At 57.0% G+C, this 20,940-nt stretch overlaps 2 protein-coding genes across 12 annotated transcripts in view; both read right to left on the bottom strand.

Moving 5' to 3' along the window:
- Window positions 1-7,315, bottom strand: part of PKD1L1 (polycystin 1 like 1, transient receptor potential channel interacting) — a 125,891-nt gene extending 118,576 nt beyond the window's left edge. For 9 of the 10 annotated variants that reach the window (XM_058725593.1, XM_058725586.1, XM_058725590.1 and 6 more), the window contains exons 1-2: window positions 6,779-7,315; window positions 1-124 (exon numbers count right to left, since the gene is read on the bottom strand). Coding sequence is in view for 8 of the 10 variants with exons in the window: in XM_058725586.1 (XP_058581569.1) it covers window positions 1-124; window positions 6,779-6,922 (268 nt within the window). In the remaining 2 variants the exon portion in view is untranslated. The remainder of the gene's footprint in view (window positions 125-6,778) is intronic. The other variant, XM_058725592.1, reaches the window with a different exon arrangement.
- Window positions 7,316-7,440: 125 nt separating this feature from the next.
- On the bottom strand, window positions 7,441-20,520 carry HUS1 (HUS1 checkpoint clamp component). 2 transcript variants are annotated; one of them, XM_058725623.1, is made up of 8 exons: window positions 20,372-20,520; window positions 19,212-19,339; window positions 18,951-19,127; window positions 16,724-16,831; window positions 15,394-15,468; window positions 10,849-10,948; window positions 9,604-9,723; window positions 7,441-7,613 (listed from the first exon to the last, which is right to left on the bottom strand). In XM_058725623.1, exons 1-8 carry the CDS (start codon window positions 20,421-20,423, stop codon window positions 7,531-7,533), a joined length of 843 nt encoding a protein of 280 aa, XP_058581606.1. In that variant the 5' UTR covers window positions 20,424-20,520; the 3' UTR covers window positions 7,441-7,530. The 2 variants fall into 2 exon arrangements, with proteins under 2 accessions (XP_058581606.1, XP_058581605.1); XM_058725622.1 differs by lacking the exon at window positions 20,372-20,520 and adding an exon at window positions 19,486-19,738.
- Between the last annotated feature and the right edge of the window lie 420 nt (window positions 20,521-20,940).

The raw sequence follows: 20,940 nt of genomic DNA, 5'->3' as shown, positions 1-20,940 counted from the left end.
CTCTCTGAGTTATCAGAAACGCCTTTAGAGGCCTCCTGGGCCCTCGGGACCCAGGTCCTTCCTGGTGTCCCCGGATCATGGCCCCGGCCACAGCAGCCAGCCGGCCGGCTTCCTCCTGAGCCCCCTGGAAGACAGGGAAGTAGGGGAGATTATGCTCGTTCCTGGACACACGGCCAACACAGGAGAGCAGAAAACCTGCTGGCAATATGCTCCCCATCAGAAAGGCTTGCTTCCCTAACTCACAAACCTGCTCTCATCCAGTCACCTGGAGTAGGTGGGGGTCCTTGTGTGTCCGCCTGCCCCTGGCCAGCACCCGAGGGGGAGAGGGCATCTGACAGCAGATAAGTCTGGGAAAACACTGCAACCACGGATACCACATTTGGGAGGAGAGAAGGACTGACTGGGAGTCCACACAGGACCCTTAGGGCCACCCCAGCTGTTCCCCCGACTCCTCTGCGGCCGCCAGAGCTGCCTGAGTCCTCCCACAATAAGCGTCTCTCTTTTCTCACTATCGGTCAGTTCCCTTAATTCTTTACACTGACATTTTAGTTTAATATAAAGGATTTTACAAAAGGTTGTCTTACTTTGTGTTTTACCTAGAAAACTAGACCGCCCTTCTGTGTGGCCTGGGGTTGTTTATGGGTGTGCACGTCACTGGAGAAGACAGTGGTGTCAGCTGGGGGCACCAGAAGCTCCTTCCCAGGCTGGGGGAGGGAGGTCCTGGGAGAAAGACTGAGGAGGCTGCAGGGGCATGGGAAGCTCCTTGGGGGGGGGGGGGGGGGGGGGGAGGGGAGGGGGGAGGGAGGGAGAGAGGGTCCCTGGAGAAAGACTGAGGAGGCTGCGTGTTTGACTTAGGCAAATTCCTCTGAATCCTGTGATTTCTAGAACATTGCTGGGGCCCTGCAGCCCAGCAGAGCAGGTGAGTAAACAGGGCCTGGAGCCCCTGGTGGGCTCAGCACACAGGCCCTGCACATGGCCCTCCCCAGTGCCTCTGGCCCCCTTCGTCCTTTCCCCACGGGGAAATGTGTACCTTCCGGCTTTACTGGTGACAGGCTTTAAAGTGAACTGTGTGCAAATACCCACCGAGTTGGCAAACAGTCCCTCTCCAGAGCCCTGGGGCTAGCACCTTCCTGTCAAATATGAGGACCCCTGTGAGCCAACATCCGCTCCTGCGGGCAGGGGACCGGGCCGGGCGTTTTCTTCCCAGGGGTCGGGGATGGAGCTCCAGGCGTCAGAGCCCACCCAAGATGCTGGACGTGATAAGGAACCGAGAGGACTAAGGTCCCTGCGCTGTCCCCTGGGCCAGCCGCAGCCGCCTGGGCTACTTGAGTTTAATTAAATACGTAAAATTTAGCGTCTCCATCATATCAGCCACGTTTCAAGGTACAGTGTCAGACATGGGATTTGTGGGTGCTCGGAGCCCTGCGGCCGGTGAACAGGGGCCACCACCGTGTCACTTGTGAGGGCGGAAGGACGCCTGGAGGTGAGGGTGGCGCTCTCTGCAGGGCCTTCTCAGCTGTGCTCGGTACAGACACTCCAGAGGGAATCAGTTAGCAGCTTTCTCTAAGAAACGGCCCCGGAAGCCCCTCGGCAGGAGCCACCGAGGCTCTGCCAGGACGTCCCCCACCAGTCCTGGAGGCTTCTCCTCACAACTTCCCTGCACCAGGACCAAACCCCTGGGAGAACCTTCCGGAAGGCAAAGCACCCTATGCAGCCTCCACCCCTCCTTTGTGTTCGCTAAGTTCTGATGAACAAAAGCCACCTACTCAGAACTGTTCGGAGCCACAAATTCTATTTGGGATTTAGTGCTCAGTTTTGGTGCTACCTCTGAGCTAACAGTCGACTTAACTGAGGCCTGCCGGTTCCAGGGAAGGCTCAGGGCAGCTAAGACACACACGGTGGCTTGACGGTGGCACTGCGTGAGGTCCCCACCGCCAGCACTCGGGCAGGCCCGCGTACCCTGCATACCACACCGAGCGCCCAACACCTCAGGAATGCTGTTCCTCACGGCTGGTGGCCTTTCCCTGCTCTCAGTTCGGATCCGGGCCCTGCTGTTACCATAGGACTCAGTTTCCCCGCTCTGAATGGAGCTTAGCCGGGCACCCACCTGGCAGGCCAGCACCAACGGCAACGCCTGGCACCCCACCTCTTATGGAGCAAACCGCGCCTTCGTGGGCTCCACTCCTGGAGGCCCGCACGGATGGGCACGCACTGCCCATCTCGAGATGCTCCGACCTCAGGCCTCCGCGGCACCCGCCCCACCCCAACCACGTTCTCGACTCAGCACCAAAGTGTATGTGGGGGGAATTTGGTAATTAAGTTCCAGCCGTGAGGGGAGGGCAAAGATCCTGGTAAAGGGGACCCTACCTTCCTCTGGGCTGCTCCCAGGAATGGGCTGCGGCAAGGACAGCAGGGGCAGGAGCAGGGGCAGGGCTTGGACGAGCGCCCTCCAGCCAGGTCCCATGCAGACCGCTTCCAGGGGGCCTCCCGCTCGCAGCCCTAACCTCTGCACGCAGGACAGCCGTCCCCTGTCCTGAGAGGGGCAGTGAGCCTGACCCTTAACACCCTGACAGCTGACCAATCACAAACGAGCTGGGGGGTGGGTGGAGCTGGGGGGGTCTCACCCACTCACTCCCAGCCCCCCCAGATGGGCGGCCCACCCGGTGCTACCTTGCGCAGGGCAGAGGGTGAGTCCTGCGTGAGGCTCCACCGTGAGGCTCCACCGTAGCTCCAGCAAGGCGGTGCCCTGAATAGAGTGTGCGACGGGGACACAGAGCCGGCACCTCGCGTTGCCAGCAGAGGGCGCTCAGGGGACACTTTCCGAGCAGGTTTCCAGGTAGGAAAACCACATTCCCTACCCCTGCGACTAAAACAGCAACTGTCTTACACACTCAGATACTTGTTGAATGAGCACGCGGCACCTGTCCCTCTAAAATCTTCCCAATTCCCCCACAGCCTTCAAAAGTAAACTAAACAGGGGCGCCTGGGTGGCGCAGTCAGTTAAGCGTCCGACTTCAGCCAGGTCACGATCTCGCGGTCCGTGAGTTCGAGCCCCGCGTCAGGCTCTGGGTTGATGGCTCGGAGCCTGGAGCCTGTTTCCGATTCTGTGTCTCCCTCTCTCTCTGCTCCTTCCCCGTTCATGCTCTGTCTCTCTCTGTCCCAAAAATAAATAAAAAACGTTGAAAAAAAAAATTTAAAATAAAAAAATAAAAAAAAAAAAAAGTAAACTAAACATCCACAGATCACTCTTCACACACCTCAACAAGTTGATCGCGAATGCCTCGGTACCCTGGCCACTTGGCAGGGCGGACATCCTGACAGCCTGACTGTTTTCTAATTGTTCTCTCCTCCCCGTCCCCTCCTGCCGCCCACCCCCTTCTCCTCCTCCCTCTTCCCTTCTCTGCTGCTCTCCCACTCCTTCCTTCTCTCCATCCCTCCCCTCTCCTTCCCCCTCCCTCCCTCTCCCCTCCACCCCTCTTTCCCTCTCCGTCTGCAAAGTCGCACAGAACAATTCCACGGACAGGACACAGAAGTCACAGAAGTCATTATTCGGCACTAAAGATTTAGGGATCACTTTGATTTTTCTCTTAAAAAATACGTTATGAACGGTAAATTAACACAACCACTTTAGCACGTATCTTGTTCCAAGGCAGCAATTTAAAAAGCGCAACACGTAGGGTGGGGGAATTTATTAGGGTCCAAAATACATGTTATGTGTGAGCAGGGTACGGTCACTGGTGTCAGCCCCGCCCACTCCTCTGTCCCTTTATCTGGAGTAGTGGCCCCCTCCATCCTCACCAAACACAGCTACTGTGTACAGATAACAGAGACATCAAAAAGCAGAGAGCAAATCAGCATGGGAAACTCGTTTGTGGCCATGCAAGTCCGGGGCAGGAATCCTCAGGCGGGTGGGGCCCCTGCACAGCCGAGCGGTGCCACCACGAACCCACTCCAGGTCATCCCAGACGTGTCCAACAGGAAGGGAGGTCCCCTGTGTCACTAGGAACAGATGAGCCAGCCAGCACCCCGAAATCACACTGAGCGTTACCCTCCGATGTGACAAGACTGCAGGCCCTGGACTCTGGTGGAGCCCCTGCGCGGAAGGTGAGCAGCGTGCCCCCAGTAAGAGGAGGAGCAGAGGGGAGGACAGAGCAGGAGGGGAGGCTCAGCCCCAGTGGCCGCGGCCAGCAGGGGAGGACCCCGCCCAGGAAACCAGACTTGGGGTTTCCCCCCCCATGGTGTTCCGCTGGGCTGGTCACCCTCAGCCAGGAGCTGTGGTCACAGTGTGCGGTAACTGCTGACCAGCAGCAGACCCCCCAGGACCAGTCTCGTGTGAGGTTTTCACCCAATGGCTGCACTTCAGCTCTAGAGGCCTTGCCCGGGACTGGGGTCAGCATCTCCCCAAATCTCCCCGGGTCTCCAGGGGAACGGGGGCTCTCCCCATGCAGGGCACGGTCAGTGGGGCTCAGGGAGGTGGCCCCCTGCCCCATGCTACCAGTGGTCTCCGCTCATCACAGACCTGGGAAGCCCCACCAGCCTGGACCCCGGCAACTGTCCGCACCCCTCACCATAGACGCGGCAATCACGCTGCCACGCACAGCACCTTGTGGACGCGGACGCAGTGCTGTGACCTTCCTGCAACACGACTAGTGAGACTTCAGCTTTCTGCTTAGGAAAGGATGTGTGTGGAAATGCAGAAACTAAAGTCCGATGTTCCGGAAACTCTAGTTGCCACGTGATTATGGACTGCATTCAAGTAACAAATATTATTGCTCAGTCCTTTAAAACATAATTTTTTTTTGTTACAAAACTCATCATAAGAGTTCTAGAAAATACCCTGGTTTACAAAGATCGAAGCAATGATCAGGTGTAGGTGCTGGTGTAGGTTTTCCAGCCCTTCTCTCCCCTATAGACACTCGTGTCCTCAGAACCAGAGTCACACGGTACACACGAGTGTCTGGGCTTCTTTCCGTGACGAACTGTGCACCGTAAACACCATGCCAGCCAGGGTGCTCCTTCTGCAACGTTGCTGTTAGAGTAGGAAATACTGTCGAACCACAGATGATTCAACAAATCCCCCATAAACTCATATTTAGGATATTTCATGTTGTTTCAGTACAAGAATGTTAGAACACCTCTGATTATAATCCGTGTGTCAATTCCTATAAGCACAAGTAGTGGATGAAAGGGCACATGGCTGTTTTGAAGGCTCCTTGAAGGCTCCACACGTAATAAATATCCAACCCGACCCCAGCAGGCACTGTCTGCCGGCTAAGGTATCTCCTTGTCCCCCACAGAGAGCTCCTACCTGCTGGCTCAAGGACACCCCAGGGGCTCAGGATTCCTCGCAGACCCCCCACTGGAATCCACACAAAAGGACACAACCATATCTCTTCAAAGTGAAGCCCCGCCCATCTGGCCACCCCCATGACAACCTGAATGCCATTCAACACCTTCCCCATCTGGGCATGGCCATGGTTCCAGCCCAGGAAAATGTGGAGGTCATGTTCCAGGGTCGCTGGACTGGGTCCTGTGCCAGGCCCGGAGGGACCCGCAAGGACGTTAGTCATGAGCTGCCAGGTCGGGTATTCCTGCACACCTCTGAGCCAGCATAGGGGACGGGGGCATGAAGGAGGGGGCCTGAGCACAGAACAGCCATGCAGGGGGTATCTCCAGGGTGCGGGACACGACTGAGACACCTCAGCACTCCCAGGTGCCAGTCCCAAAAGAAGTTAACCTTTCAAATTACGTGCGTGTTTCTAAGCGGGCTAAACCGCTATTCCCGACCTACCAGATTTTCACCCTGGTATACTGCCCAATAAAGCGGCACCCTGGGCTCCCCTAAGTCTGCGGTTTCCACCAGCTTCCCCGGCGGTGGAGGGACAGCCATCCTCATTCAAGGCTCTGAGGGGCCGATCCTGAGGCCGGGCCCTGGGGAACACCAAGCCGCAAGTCCTCCAGAGAATCAGAAAAAGACCCCACCGTCCTGACCCCCAGGGAAGGCTGTGTGGCCAGTCCGCACAGACTCGGGCCACCCATAAAACCATCAAAATCCGGCATTACTTAAACTAACACTGTACAAACCAGAGAGAAATTACATGTGGTTTAGGACATTTAAAAACTGCACGTAAACGTGCTATCCTACAGCAGATTTAAGACGATGACACTCTCCCAGACTCAGGAAATGACTGGTGAACACGGATTCTGAAAGGTGGGACTCATCATTCCAGCCGCACGGCAGAGCCTGGAGGAGAGAGCTTCCTATCAGACGCCGGAGCCTGGGTGCCACTCCCATCCCCGCCACCAGCCGTGTGGCCCCGGGCAGGTCACGAAACCCACTCGGCAAAATCTCAGGTGTCTGAGCAGCTGTGCCCACGTCACCTGACGCCGGACAACAGAATGCCAAACACGGGCTACGCGCTGGGGCAGAGAACGGGCCCTGCTGTGTCGGACACATGAAGGATGTGCTACTTTACTGCTAACTTACACTCACAAACAGCATTCTATCTTCGTTACATGTTAAAAATCGTTTAAATAATCAAAAGCAAACAATTTTCCAGGTTGGTGACTAATACATTTTCTATAACCAAAACAAAACAAACAGAAAAAAACAAAACAGAGCCAAACCGCTTTTGTAAACTATTTTCAGGCACTGCCCCATTGAACATCATGATTTCTAAGTTTGACGCTGCAGCTAGAATTAACTTTGCTACAAGCCGAAGAGAGATGTGCTTACTTAGGGCGACATGAACAAACGTTCCGCCCCATCTGAACTCACCTGACGAGCAGCGGAAGAGGCGCTCAAATACCCAGCTGGCACCGAGTACTCAGAAGAGGCCATGAAGGAAACTTTCCACGTTGCGGATTTCCCACTTGTTCCTCTTCCTCGGAGCAACCGCCTTACTTCTCGGCTTTGTCGCATGAGTTAAGACACTGTTCACAATGTCCCCATCCACGGGGCAGAGGAGAGGCCGCCACGGAGGGACGTGACGGGGCGGGCCCCGGGGGATGAGACGTGGTCTCAGCCCTGAACACAGGCTACTGGAGGTCTCTGTCCCTCCCCTACACACGTGGCTGTGCTTTCCAGAACATCAGAAGGCCGAGCATGGCAGCCCGCGGACCACGGGGGACAAGAGATCCGAACGTCAGGGGGAGGCAAAACGGGGAGGATCGTGACCCAGGACGGACAATGGCCCCGGGAACCTGGGAGGACCGGCAGCTAAGGCTCCACACACTGCAGCCAGACAGCCCCCCACAGACCCCGTGACGCTCTGCGCAACCAAGGCCGCGGGAGGGCCGCCCTCGCCCGTCATCCAGCTCCGGGGAGCAGAGCCAGGGTCGTTGGGCAGCTCCTAGAAGCCTCGGCTACCTGAAGCCTGCATAAAGAAACTCTTCCTTTTCTTTGCCACGTCTTAACAAAACAGACATGAGAACAAGAAGCAACACGAAGTAGTGTGTTTATCCAACTGTGCTCTGCAAGCTCCAGTTCCCACCAGCACGGAACCGAGGGAAGAGGGGGCCGGACGCAGCCTACGAGAAGGCCGGGATGAAGTACTGCAGGGAGACGTCCTCGTGGAGCAAATCAAAATGGACGATCTTGTTGCTCACGATGTCTGGGAGAGAAGAAGACCTGTCACCACAAGGGCCACAGCCAGCACTCGCACGCGGGGGCCCCTCTCCTGGAGCCCGGCCTCCCTGCGGCTCCACTCCCCGCGACGTGACCACCCACAGCCAGGGAGACAAGGCCAAGGACTCTGGTGAGAGGCCCTCATTTGCCAAATCAGTGTCCTTCTAGGAAAACGCGTCTGCCACCCACGAGCAAGCTGAGGTGAGAAGGCTGAGCATGGCGGCCCGCAGACCACGGGGGACAGGCTGCAGCGCAGGCCGGAGCGCAGGAGGGGCCTGGGTCAGCCGCCACGCTGCGCGATGGCAGGTGCACAAGCCCAGAGGGTGGAGCTCATCACTCTGCTCGATTCCACAGCAGTGAGCACAGGAGTGAGGGCAGCGGCCAGGCCCACAGCCACTGAGGGGGCGGGGGCAAGACTGTGCCGGGGAGCCGAGGGCAGGCCGCACTGCAAGCCTCAGAGGCAAGCAGGGCTGGGGCTGGACGAAGTCTGTCAGGGTGGGCCGGCCACAAGTGCCAAGCCAAGGAGGGAGCAGTCCCAGGGGATGGAGGCCGGGAAGGGGCACGGCACCAGCAGGAACACCCTCCAGGAGCCGCGGCGGCTGGAGACTGAGGGCAAACGGCAGCCAGCATGTCCTGGAGGCAGGACGGTGGAGAAGCGGACCTGGGGGACGCCACCACGGAGGCGGAAACTACAGGCACAGACGCAGGGCTGAGGGACTAAGGAAAGGGTAGGAGCAATCCAATTTTGCTTTGTCACAATCTGCCACTTCTGGGGACTCCAAGTCACCTTCCCCAAGGCACAGGCAGTTCAGACGGCTGCCTCACCTAGAACAGACAAGCTCTCTGTCCTGGGCGGACCATGAGGGCGAGGGCGAGGGCGTGCGCAGGGCCAATGCCGCCGCGCTGCATGGGGTCGGGCTGCGTGACCCAGGTACCACCTGGACCGCTAGCCAGGACCGCGGTCGCGCCACCCGGCAGCGGTCAGGAGCCTGGCAGCAGGTGGGAGAGCCGTCTGGAGTCTGTGAGGACCCTGCGCTGAGACACAGCCACCGCCCTCAGCGTCATGAACGTGCGCCAGGCCAGGCCAAGGGTTCTCAGCATTCAGTGCAGGCGGACACCAGCACCCGCCCTAAGGCCCAGCTGCGCCAGCTCCCTCCCTCGCCCCGGCCCTCTGTCCTCCACACACCCCCTCACACCCCATCACCCCTTCCAGTGCCTTCCTGACGTGCTAACTGCCCACCCGTGATCTGCTTCGCTTCCTGTCTCTCTTGGAGGGCTGGCATTCCTTGGCACAGCCACCTAGCATCTTCTATTCCTTGTCCTGGGTGCGGGCGATCTGGCGGCTGTCCCCAGCTCTGCCCACTGGTGCTGCGCATGCAGCCTAACGGTTCTTCCACAAAAGGTGTAGCTCCCTTCCACTTGCTGTGGTCAGAGTGACAAGGAGACAGAAAGAGCCTCGAAAAGTTCAGGGCAAGTAAGCCCTCCCTCACGTGTGGCCAATGAATGGCGAGAGCCGAGAGGCAGGTGTACGGCCGAGGAAGACAGACAGGACCCACCACAGTCACGGGGCCAGCAGGAAAAGTCAGCAGTCGAGGAGAAACGGGAGAAACGGGAGTCGAGGAGGAACCGCTCAGGTTTAGACACAGAGGGGAAATAAAGGCATACGAGGGGACCTTAAGTCTAAGTCCAGTGGGGTCAGGGGCTATGGCTGTCGGGCCAGATTAACACAGCAGCCTGGATGACCAGCAGCCATCCTCCGGAAGCTTCTCCTTAGGCGCAGACCCATGCGTGGTGGCCAGGCGAGGCAGCCGAGCCAGCGTGGCTGCAGGGCCCCGGATCAGAATCTCCAGGTGCTGCTGAATCCGGGAAAACTGCCCTGGGAAATGGGCCCACGTGACCAAGCTGTTCTGCACTTAGGAGAGTGCACAGATGCGAGACCCGCCCCGCCCCCTGCAGCGACCTGAACGTGCACTCACTGCACACGGCCTTTGTCGGGTTCACTTGCTGTCCGGCGAGGAACTGCAGAAGCCTCCGGATATCGATACGCACCTCGGCCATCTGCTCCGGGTTTCTATCCCGAGAGGCATCTTCAGAGGCTGAAACGACACGCACAGCTTGGGGGTCGGGGGAGCCCAGAGGCGGCAAGCTGCCTGTTTAGATCGATGATCCACGTGACCGCCGGCTCTTGGAGCCTGGAGACGCTGCTAGACGCTAAGTGAGCATTTATCAAGTCCTTCTCTTTAAACTACGTGGCAGATTTCCAGAGAATCTTCACTTACAGTGACATGAAATCTGACCTGCTGTCCCCACTGCAGTGGAAGAAAACACATGTGTCAGTCCCCTGACATACACAGAGGAGCGGGACTGTCAGGCGCTAATACGAGACTGCCTGTTCTAAAGTGGAATGAAACGAGAGAAAAGGTCCTTGCAACTCCGGCAAACACCAAAGACCAGACCCTCTGTGCAATTTATCAAACTAAAGAAAGCCAGTGTCACCAAGCTCAGTCCCCCCGCACAACGATTAGCAAAGCCTGCATCACGCGGATTCCCTTGGCAGGAACGTACGCCCTTCGCCACCAAGTGAAAACTCCTCGCTACGCTATGCCACGACGGGTCATCAACAAGCCAACTTGTGGTGATAGATCTGGACTGTAAAAGTGGTGACCCATCCTATGTTCGGGAGGGAGGCTGCGCAGAGCTGAGCCGGTTTCACGCGACTGGCGCACGTCCCCGGGACCCTGCCTCGCGACCGCGGCACCACCCGCCGAGTGTGTCATCCAGGCCTCGAGCCCTGCAGGCACAGACCACCTGGTCAGGGACCCCATTGTCCCCTGCTATTGAACTGGTCCCACAGTCTCTGTCGCCGTGGAGGGAGAAAAAATCTGTCAGGTGAGGAAGGCATCTATCTGTTAATCTGATTTCATAAACACTTGGGACGTACGCAGGAGGGAGGATACCTTCTCCACCTTGTGATGCCGCCACAAGTGAGAAGCAGGCAGACGGGCACTGAAGAGCCGCCAGGGCTCCTGGGGACCACGGGGCAGGCACCGCCCTCAGGCCCGGGGGGCCGACCTTCCCTGCTCTGGCCTCGGCTATCTATTCTCTCCCCGAGCGTGAAATTCGGGCAGCCAAATTCCACCCGTTTTCCAGGCAGAGATCTCAGCAACTGTGCACCTGAAACAACATATTAAAGGCAAAACACAACCCGCCAGAAAACTCACCTGACGGAGGGTTCCCGAGATCCTTAAAGTGGGTTGTAACGCACACTAGCTCCGTTTCTATTTTCAAGTTCAATTCTCCATTTAGGTTTGCTTCAATGATCTGCAATTTGAGTATTTTACAGTCTTAAAAAAGCAAAGCAAAACAAAAGGGGTAAAGGGGGAAAGAAGACATCAGCTTCCACGAAACCAGGTGACAAGGCCACCCCACGATGGCACCAAGACCCACCCAGCACCAGCGACACAGGGAGCTCAGAAATACCCAGAGGGGGCCCCTCAGTGGAGGCCCGGAAGCCATGGTGGGGGGGGCCTGCCAGGGCACATGGGGCAAGGGGCGGGGGAGGCCACAGGAAGAGCCTGTGCTGAGAAGAAACCCCGGGAGCAAATGTTCAAGGTGAGCGAAACAGGGGTGTGGGGCTTACGGGAGAGAAGGAGAAAGAGGGAGAGGTGATGCGGGGAGGGCTGCTACGGCACACAGGGGAGCGGCAGCGTGCTGTGACAAGCTGTGGCCACAACAGGACTGAGAACCTGGAGTTCTGGAGCGAGAAAGCATCTGGTCCGCTCCCACGGCTACAATCAAAACCCACGCTCTAAGAGAACTCCTGAAAGGTCTGTGGTCAGGGTCCAAATGGAGATCTTGTGGCAGGGGGATGAGGGGGAGAGAGAGAGAGAAACCCCTGGCCAGAGGGCATCTGGAGCCCAGCAGGTGCTATAGAGTGGACGCGAAGCGTAAGGGATTAGGCCTGGCTCATCAAGGGGACAGATGAGAAAAAAGAGCCTGAGTCAAGAGTCGGGGGAGCTGGGAGGTGACCAGACCTCATGCAGGCACAGAGTGGGAGCAGATGAGATGAGAGGATCGAGGATCGCAGAGGGAAGGAGACCAGGAAGGCACAGCAGGTGGGCCCAGAGAGTGCAGTAAGAGGAAATGAGATGGACGGACAGACGAAAAACAGGAATTATGGAGCAACAGAGAGACCACACGCCCTGAAGAGAGCCACAGGTAAAACACGAGGAAGTCCACGTCGTCCAAAAGGAGTGCCAGAAGAGGGGCCACCTCCGGGGACGCTGCCCGCGCCTTGAGGGAAACTGGCCCCAAACAGCCCATGGTGGCTTCTGAGGGGATGGAAAAGCCCCCAGTCCCTCCCCAGGCCTCTCCCCTGTCATTAGAGCCCCCCGCTCACAGGGAGACACTGGAGGGGCCGCACCGGACCCCGTGTACCTGGAAACTAGCCGGTGCTGCCCCCACTAGTCCTTCCCAAGTGACCAGATAGACGGCCGCTCTACAGGACTGTGAGCCCTTCACCGTCCCTGTGCAGTGCAACCTGCATCCCCACCACCTACGGGCAGAGACCGTAGAACCATGCTCTGCTCTGACAACTACTACACACGGGAAGGGACCGAGGAAATTAGAAGCTGGCCAACTGCCCTGTTTTCAGCTGGCCGCACCCTGGGTCATAGCTACAAATGCAGCATAACCACAAAACCTTGAGAATTCGTGGGAATGTGACCCTCTATTTAAAAACCAGGCGCGGAGGTTGGCAGGGGAGATTTCCAAGTTCAGAAAGGTCTGGAGACGTTGAAGCGTCCAGTCGCTGGTGCCCCTCCGCACCCCCAGCACACAGGGTGCCGGCCACCCCACCCCCACCCCCCTGCCTCCTACCCCCCCCCCCCATCCTGGCCTCTCCCCTGCCTGTGAGGGGCAGCACACCACCCCAGGACCCACCTCCCACCCTCCCATCCAGGGGCCTCTCTCCGGCCTGTGAGGCTTCTGAGGGTCAGACAACATTCCTTCCAAGCTCCACCCTCCACACCAACCCTGGGGTTTTTTTAACGGGACAGGATCTACCAATGACGTTCATAGTAAGATCTGTGACACCTAACAGCTTCCAGTTCCACTGATCTGATCTGATTTCTCTTCCAAGTCCGCATCTGCCCACTTCTAACGCCCAGCAGGTCTTGGGGAGCCCATGTGGCAGTTTGCAGGTCAACATCTTGTTCACCCACCAGTACAGGACGGCGTGAGGCAGTGGAAAGACAAAGGGGCAGCGGGGGACCTAGGATGGTGGAGGTGCCCTGCCTGCACGCTGGAGGCAGCTACGTCTACCTACACTGAGTGAGCAGCTCAGTACCCCTCATTCATATTCCTCGACACCAGTGAACTCCAAGCATTTCTCATTCTAGAAACAAAACCAAAACCTTTCTGAACTTGACTGAGCTAGTATTTCTGAGGGTTTATTATTACTTAAAATATGTTTTTTAATGTTTATTTATTTTTGAGAGAGAGACAGAGTACGAGTGGGGAGGGGCAGAGAGGGGAAGACCCAGAATCCGAGGTAGGCTCCAGGCTCTGAGCTGTCAGCACAGAGCCCGATGGGGGGCTTGAACTCACGAGCCACGAGATCATGACCTGAGCTGAAGTCAGATGCTTAACCGACTGAGCCACCCAGGCACCCTGGCATTTTTTTTTTTTTTTAAGGTTATAGTTTTAAGTAATCTCTACACCCAACGTGGGGCTGGAACTCATGACCATGAGATCGAGAGTCACATGCTCCATGACAGAGCCAGCCAGGCACCCCTGAGGCTTTTAACATTAAGTAGAAAACAGTCCTCCAACTTCACTGTTGCATAATATCGGAATCATGCCTTCAAACGGTAAGTGTTTCTTGTCAACTTTATTGGTGAACCCAGAAATACACTGTTGTATTTCTAAGCGCACTCCCATAGAATCTGGAAATACTATGGGATTAAAACAACACACAATAATCTGTAAACTCTCGCTGCTTTTGAAAAACAGTGGTTTTATATACACTTAATTCAGGAAAGCAGCTCGTGGTGGTTCCGGATTCACTTCAGCCTTTAACGCTCTCTTCCACTTTCTTCTGAATCCAGAAATCTGAGACATCACACGATTAGCTCTATGTCCCCTGAGCACAGCCAGTGTCTGGTGCACGGCCACCGTTCTGCCACTACCCAGGGAGGGAACTGACAAACGACGGGTCTCTGACACCTGGCCGCTTATGTCTACTCTGGAACTCACCAGAACGCTGCCCTCACCAACATCCTCTGTCTCTTAAGGGTCTGGATGGGATCTTGCTTCTTCCAGTGATCTTCTCAATGGTAATTACCTACCACTCTGCAGCGCTGACCCAATGTACTGAGCACTGAACGTAAGGTACCTACCTCTCCATCTGTGGAAAGTCGCAAAGCCCCCGTGAAGGTGCGCGATCCTGCCCACTTTGGGTGACACCCAGGACAGGGCCCATAGGCTGGGTAGTGTGGCCAGGAGGGGGCCCAGATCTGTGTGGCCCCGAGGACTCCCCTTTGCCACCAGGTCACGACACTGTTCCACCTGCTGTCACCATTAAGCTGATGTACATAGCTCTAAGTGGCTCGTAAGCTAACAGGTGACACACAGCAGGACACAGCTCCCACCATGGGCGCAGGCAGGACCGTGTCAGACCCCAGCACACACACACCTCCCATCCTGAACCGGAAGCTCAGGTGGGCTGACAAGCCCTCAGGGGCTGGAGTGTGAGGTGGCACCTGCAGACGGCGGGGACTCCTGGCCCCCGCACGTCTTCCCTGCTCCTACATGGGTCCCACGGGCACCGCCCCACGGCCGCATCCCCCACTGAAGGAGGTGGGGACAAGGCTGTGAGTCTCAGCAAGGGCCTCCTAGCGCCTCCGGGACGGGGATGCGAGAGTGCTAGCGCCCTCTCTTCCCTCATTCTCTTGCCACGACCTTCAGATGCAGAATTCTGGTCATCTAGTCATGCTCACTATGCACTTGGCCACTCTGACTTTCCACCGAGTATTCCAGACTGCAGTGGCCGCGCCACAAACTTTTTGTTTTTAAACATTCCAGAGAAGAGAAAAACACCTCCGATGACTTGGTCTGTCTCAGCGACTTTGCTGACTCATTTCCACGGGACCGAAAGAACAAACAACCAGATCCTTGGATTAATTGCCCTGCTTTTCCCTGTGGGCCTCCCTGAGCCTCTCTGCAGGTGCCCGGACTCGCCGCAGAGGAGGCCCCCAGCCTGACGACTGGCTCGACGTGAAAGCCGTCACAGGACACCAGCGTTCTGGGACAGCTCGGACCTGTGCTCGCCGAGACACGTGGTACGTGGACGGGACGCTCGGCTGTGCTGATACCAATGATTTGTTAAAGAAACACACATCAAACGAAACGTGACGCTCTGTCCGGGGCACAAGAATCTGCTGAAAGCATCCCTGACGCACTATAAACACGACTACGAGGAGTCAGGGCAAACACAAAGGCTCCCACTACGAAGGGGGCTGAAAAGCACTAGAACAGCTTCTCAGGGCATCTGAGACTGCAGGCTCTCCACCACAGGTCGGGTCCTCGAGCCCTCCTCGAGCCCACCTCGGCAGGGGGACCTGCGCCCTGGGACGCCACCTGGACGCCTGGTGAGCGAGGATGCACCCACACCTCTGCCGGGCGAGGCTTCCTCCCAGGACACTCAGCCCGAGCCTGACATCTCCAAGATGCTGGGAAAGCTCTTCGCTAAACAAGTGACCACTTACAAGGTGATTGCTGATGTTTTTCATTTTTTCCACGATGCTCTTCATGGTCTTCAAGACTGGCAAATAGATGCTAACCTGCAGAATGGAGGAGAAAAACCATTAACGCAACCAAGGATGGACGGTGCTCACCACCTATGTCGGAAACGTGCAGTTGCTTAGAAGCTCTGAAATCCTGTTTCCAAGTTGTGGGAACAGAGCTCCTTTAAAACTAGGAAAAGAGGGGCGCCTGGTGGGCTCAGTCGGTTGAGTGTCTGACTTCAGCTCAGGTCATGATCTTGGGATTCATGGGTTCGAGCCCCGTGTCGGGCTCTGTGCCGACAGCTCGGAGCCTGGAGCCTGCTTCGGATTCTGTGTCTCCCTCTCTCTCTGACCCTCCCCCATTTGTGCTCGGTCTCTCTCTGTCTCAAAAATAAACATTAAAAATTAAAATTAAAAAAAAAACAAAACTAGGAAAACAACCCTACAACCTTACTGACCCCCGCCTGCCTCCGGGACACCTTGGCGCCCTTGTCCCCGTGGCATCCACCTGGTTCCAACGGGGTGGCCCTCCCACTGACGTGCACCGGTACGCGCCCAGGCGCCCACGTCCCCATGGTGTCCTCCCGGTTCCAGGGGGGCGGCCCTCCCGCTGAAGTGCACCTGCGCACGCCCAGGGGACGGGACTCAGCACAGCCCGCAGGACCACCTGCCACCTCACAGACGCTGCGAGTGGGTCGGGCCCCAGCGCTCAGACCCTCAGACCCGGCCCCCGATGTTGCTTGAGACAGCGCGGTCTTCCTCCCGGTCGGTGTGGATGGCCTCCCAGAGTCCAGTAAGTAGCCTACGCGGTATATTTTCACAATTCCTTCTTGCTCTGATTGTGAGCAAAATGTAAGGGACCCTCTGGCACCACGCTCACTGTCAGGGGCTCTGGGACTCCTGGCAGCATGCCCGGAACAGCCCCTCCTCCTCGCTTTTACACGAACCCTGGACACCAGTCCTTATGGGACGAGGAAAACTCGAGTTCTGGGACACGGACAGAAGTGACCTTGCCCCCAAGGACTACTCTAGGTTAGTCTTATGGAAGCGCTACGACTGAGCAGGACATTCTCTGTCCTGTGTGTGAAGCGTGTGGAGTTTCTACCATGAGCAGCACGGTCTAAAGGTATTTTATATAAACAACAGAAGGCAAACATTCCAATTTTTTCCCTGGAGAATCCTTTAAAAATGACTCTCGTTTCCTCCCAGGTACATACAATCTTCAAATGAAACATATGGCGAGACCGTAACTAAAATCAGGGACTTCAAACCACACCATTTAGTTTACAAGCAGAGGACGGGCATCACTCACGTCGGCGTCTGGGACTGTAGGCTCTCGCAGATCCTTCCACAATTTTCTAGGAATGACCCTAACGGGGATGTCATGTGTCACAATGCGGCTACTGTTCGACACTGATAACTGCCGAGAGAGAACATGTTTTCATAACGTCAACGTAGAAAAACCAGAGTAACTGAAGAATAAGTAGAAGCCGACTCCACATCTACGTGGAATGTTCTCGACTCTTTCATCCGAGTCCATAAAACAAGTACTTCCGGTGTGGTGCCTGTCCTGCTGAGCCCTGTTGAAGTCGGGAGTGTGAGGAGTAAGGCACAGTCCCCATGTTCCAGGGACACAGATGGGTCAGGAAGCAAGAAAACAAACACAACCTTGTCTGAGCTGCATGTGACACACTGGTCACAGCCTGGAGGAAAATGAAGCAGTGACCAGATGAATGTTTGGGGAGGTTCCCAGATGGAGGGCAAGAAAGGCCTCTCCGAGAGGCAACATTTCAGATCGTGCCACAACATGGTGGGAAGATGGGGACGAGGGGAACCCTGTCCCTCACTACGTGTGAAGCCGTGAGGCAGAAGCCAACCCGTCTGCTGAAGGAACCGTGACTGTTCTTTGTGAGCTCAGCATGCAGCAGCATCTACACTGCTGGACAGAACCATGTTTATCCGTGTCCAGGGGCTTCTGTGAAACAACAGATTGACGTATCCTGCCCTTTTATTTATTTATTTTTAATTATTTACAATATTTATTCATTTATTTTGCGAGAGAAGGAGAGAGAGTGTGAGCGGGCAAGGGGCAGAGACAGAGGGAGAGAGAATCCCAAGCAGGCCCCACACTGTCAGTGCAGAGCCTGAGGTGGGGCTTCAACTCATGAACCGTGAGATCAGGACCTGAGCCAAAATCAAGACTCGGACGCTTAACCTACTGAGCCACCCCGGCACCCCTAGCCTGCGCTTTAAGACAGAAAGCATCACACGTCGCTATCCTGTTTCTCCTTAAACAAGTGAGGAAACACACAAGCTTGTCCTGAGGCGGGGAATACTCTGATTGGCTCTAACATAGTGAACAGGTAAGGAATCCATTATCAGGAAGAACTTCAAACTGCGCACAGCGCTCGCACCAGAGTGGGGCACAGCACACACAGCACAGGGGGGAGGCTGCCGATGGGAGGAGCGGCACTGGACTGGCACTAACGGGAGAGGGGGTTTCAGAGAGCGAGAAGGGGACATTCCAAGCAGGAGCCCCAGGGTCCCCAAAGCCTGGGAGCTGGACTAGAATGGGACACTCCGGGGAACCACTTAGACAGTGGGAGTAGGCGATGTGGATCCAAGATGGCATAGGTGGGGCCATGCACACATGGCTTCGAACAACACATTAAGACGTGAGAACGTCGTCCTGTGAGCTGTGAGTCTGGGGGAAGGGGGGCACGTCCTGAGGCAGCAGGTGTCAGATTCTTCTGGGAGCAACACTGAACACACAGCAATTCTGGGAGACCAAGAGATCACCTAAAGGGGTTACAGATGAGGTAGGGAAAACCCTTCGAAGGGGAAAATGTATAAAAACCATGATTTCTAGATGAAGGGACCACACCTCTAAGAGGAACAGAGATGCAGGGACACGCAGACTGGAGCAGAGGCAGAAGTGTTCCCACAAGGGCAGAGGCAACGTCCCAGCTGAGTACTGTGTGATTGCAGCACTATTTATACACAAGGGAATCTGACTCCAATAGAAAACAAGTATTTGTGGGCACATCTTTGCTTTTAATAAAACCAACTAGGGGCACCTGGGTGGCTCAGCCGGTTAAGCATCTGACTCCTGGTTTCAGCTCAGGTCACGAAATTCTTGGGGTTCTTTCACTCTCCCCCCCGCCCCACCACTCTCTGACCCTCGCTCAGTCTCTCTCAAAATAAATAAATAGGGGCGCCTGGGTGGCTCAGTCGGTTGGATGTCTGACTTCGGCTCAGGTCATGATCTCACAGTTCATGAGTTCGAGCCCTGTATAGGGGCTCTGTGCTGACAGCTCAAAGCCTGGAGCCTGCTTCGGATTCTGTGTCTCCCTCTCTCTCTGCCCCTCCCCCACTCACGCTCTGTCTTTCTCAAAAATAAATAAACATGAAATAAAAATAATAAACTTTAAAAAAAATAAAAATAAAACCAACTAGTTTTCCACGTGCTATTAGAAAGCCTGGACTTGTAGCCACTTCTAGCCCTGCTGGGAAGTCCTGGAACACTCCCTCCTACTCACCAGCTCTATGGAGACTGTGAGGCAAGGGAAGTGTTTATTAGTCAGCTTGATCTTCAAGGCTCTGGCATTCTGGGCAGTTTTCAAAGCTCGAGATAAATTTTCCGATGTCAGCTCTAAATAAATCTCGTTGTTTTCAGCGGAGACACCTTCCATCTGAAATTCACTGAAGAAGTTCTCCTAAGGGCAGGAAAAGAGGGGGCCTCTGTCCCTTTGCAGTGGCCTTTGGGTGCGGTCCACAGGCTTCCAGAACCTTCTGCTCACCTGTTCCAGCTCACACCACATGCTCACGCCTCCGTTGGCCACTTTGTCGGAGAGGATGAAGTTCAGCTTATCCGGGCTGATGCGGAGGGTACAGGTTTTGGCGAGCTTGGCGATCATGTTGCTGACGCCTGCAGCAGGGGGTTAAAGCAAGGAATTACCAGGACAACTGAGCTTGGACAACCCCCTGAACATGGTGAAACTGCTGGTGGAAAAATAACCCACTGAAAGGGGCTTTAACACGGTCGGTCACACTGGCCCCCAATAACCCTCATACCAGGAGTGATGGAATGAAGAAGGAAGGCTGCGGGGAGGTTAACTGGAGCCCAGTGAGGCATTCACTCGCTCAGCCTGCAATGGGCCCCCCAGGCCTGCAGCGCAGGGCCAAGGGCCAGTGCAGCCCGATCAGAAGGGATGTCTGTGCTGGACACACTGTCCATCCGGGACAGCAGCAGGTTTAAGATAAAAACTCCGGGATGGAAATCAAGTTCTGTAAACAATCCTTGGCACCTGCTCTCATGCCTGCCTGTCCCCACCCAGGTCCGTTCACCCAATCCTTCCCCGAGAGAAGCCCCATCCACTCCCATGGCCCCATCCTGCGGGGGGGGGGGGGGGGGGGGGGGAGGGGGAGAGGGGTGTCCCGCCCCTTTGGCTCCAAGCCCCCTAATCCCCATCCCTTAATCCTCCCGCGAGCTCACATCCTCGTCCCCCCCCTTCCCGCGGGTTCCCATCCCCACGCCCCTCGACCCCCATCCCTTTCCCTCCACCTCTGTCCCCCCATCCTCCCGTGGCCCACATCCCTGTCTCCGTACCTCCACCCCTCCCGCGCGGGCCCACGCCCTCCACCCGCGTCACCCTACCTCTGTCCCCCCACCCCCGCGCCACCACCCCTTCCGTGGTCCCCGCCCCCATCCCCGCTCCCCCTCTCCCCTACCCCCTCCCGCGGCCTCCCGCCCACCATCCCCGCTCGCGCACCCCTGTCCCCCCACCCCCGCGCCGCCGCCCCTCCCACGGGCCCACGGCCTCCATTACAGCCCCGCACCACCCCCACCCGGTCGTCCCGCGGCCCGCGCCCCCTCCCCATTCGCCCCCCGGCGCGCGCACTGCCTCCTTCCCGCCCGCGCTCTTCTCTACGCCCCGCGGCAGGCCCGGCCCCCGCTCACGTGTGAAGTGGTTCAGACAGGCCGTGTCCACGATCTTGGCCCGAAACTTCATGGCGGGACGCGGGCCCGCTCAAGGCGTCCGTCGGCCGCGGACTCGAGTCTCCTCCTAAGCGTCCCGCCGGAAACGCCGCCGCGCGCTCATTGGTTCCGCCGTCCGGCCCGCCCCGGGGGAGGCGGGGATCCCGGGTGACGTGCCCTGGGAGGCGGGGTCTCGCGTCACGCTCGGGGTCGCACCCACGTGGGAGGCGGGGTCTGGGTCAAGTCTGCGGGAGAGGGAGGTCCCGGGTGTCACTCGGGGTCACATCCCCGGGGAGGCGGGATCCGGGTCAAGTCTACGGGAGAGGCGGGGATCCAGGATCCCGTCCCCCTGGGAGGCGGGGTCGGGGTCACACCCCCAGGATAGGCAGGGTTTGGGGTCAGGTCTGAGGGAGAGGAGGGTTAGGGGTCACACTCCGGCTCGCACCCTGGGAGAGGCGGGGTCTGGGTCAGGTCTCTGGGAGAGACAGGTCCCGGTGTCACTCCAAGTCACATCCCCGGGTTAGGCAGGGTTTGGGGTCAGGGTCTGGGAG

This window comes from Neofelis nebulosa, chromosome 4 (assembly GCF_028018385.1).
Source record: "Neofelis nebulosa isolate mNeoNeb1 chromosome 4, mNeoNeb1.pri, whole genome shotgun sequence".
NCBI classification, from domain to species: domain Eukaryota; kingdom Metazoa; phylum Chordata; class Mammalia; order Carnivora; family Felidae; genus Neofelis; species Neofelis nebulosa.
Note: the sequence above shows the minus strand (reverse complement) of the source record. Positions and strands in the feature narration are given on the sequence as shown.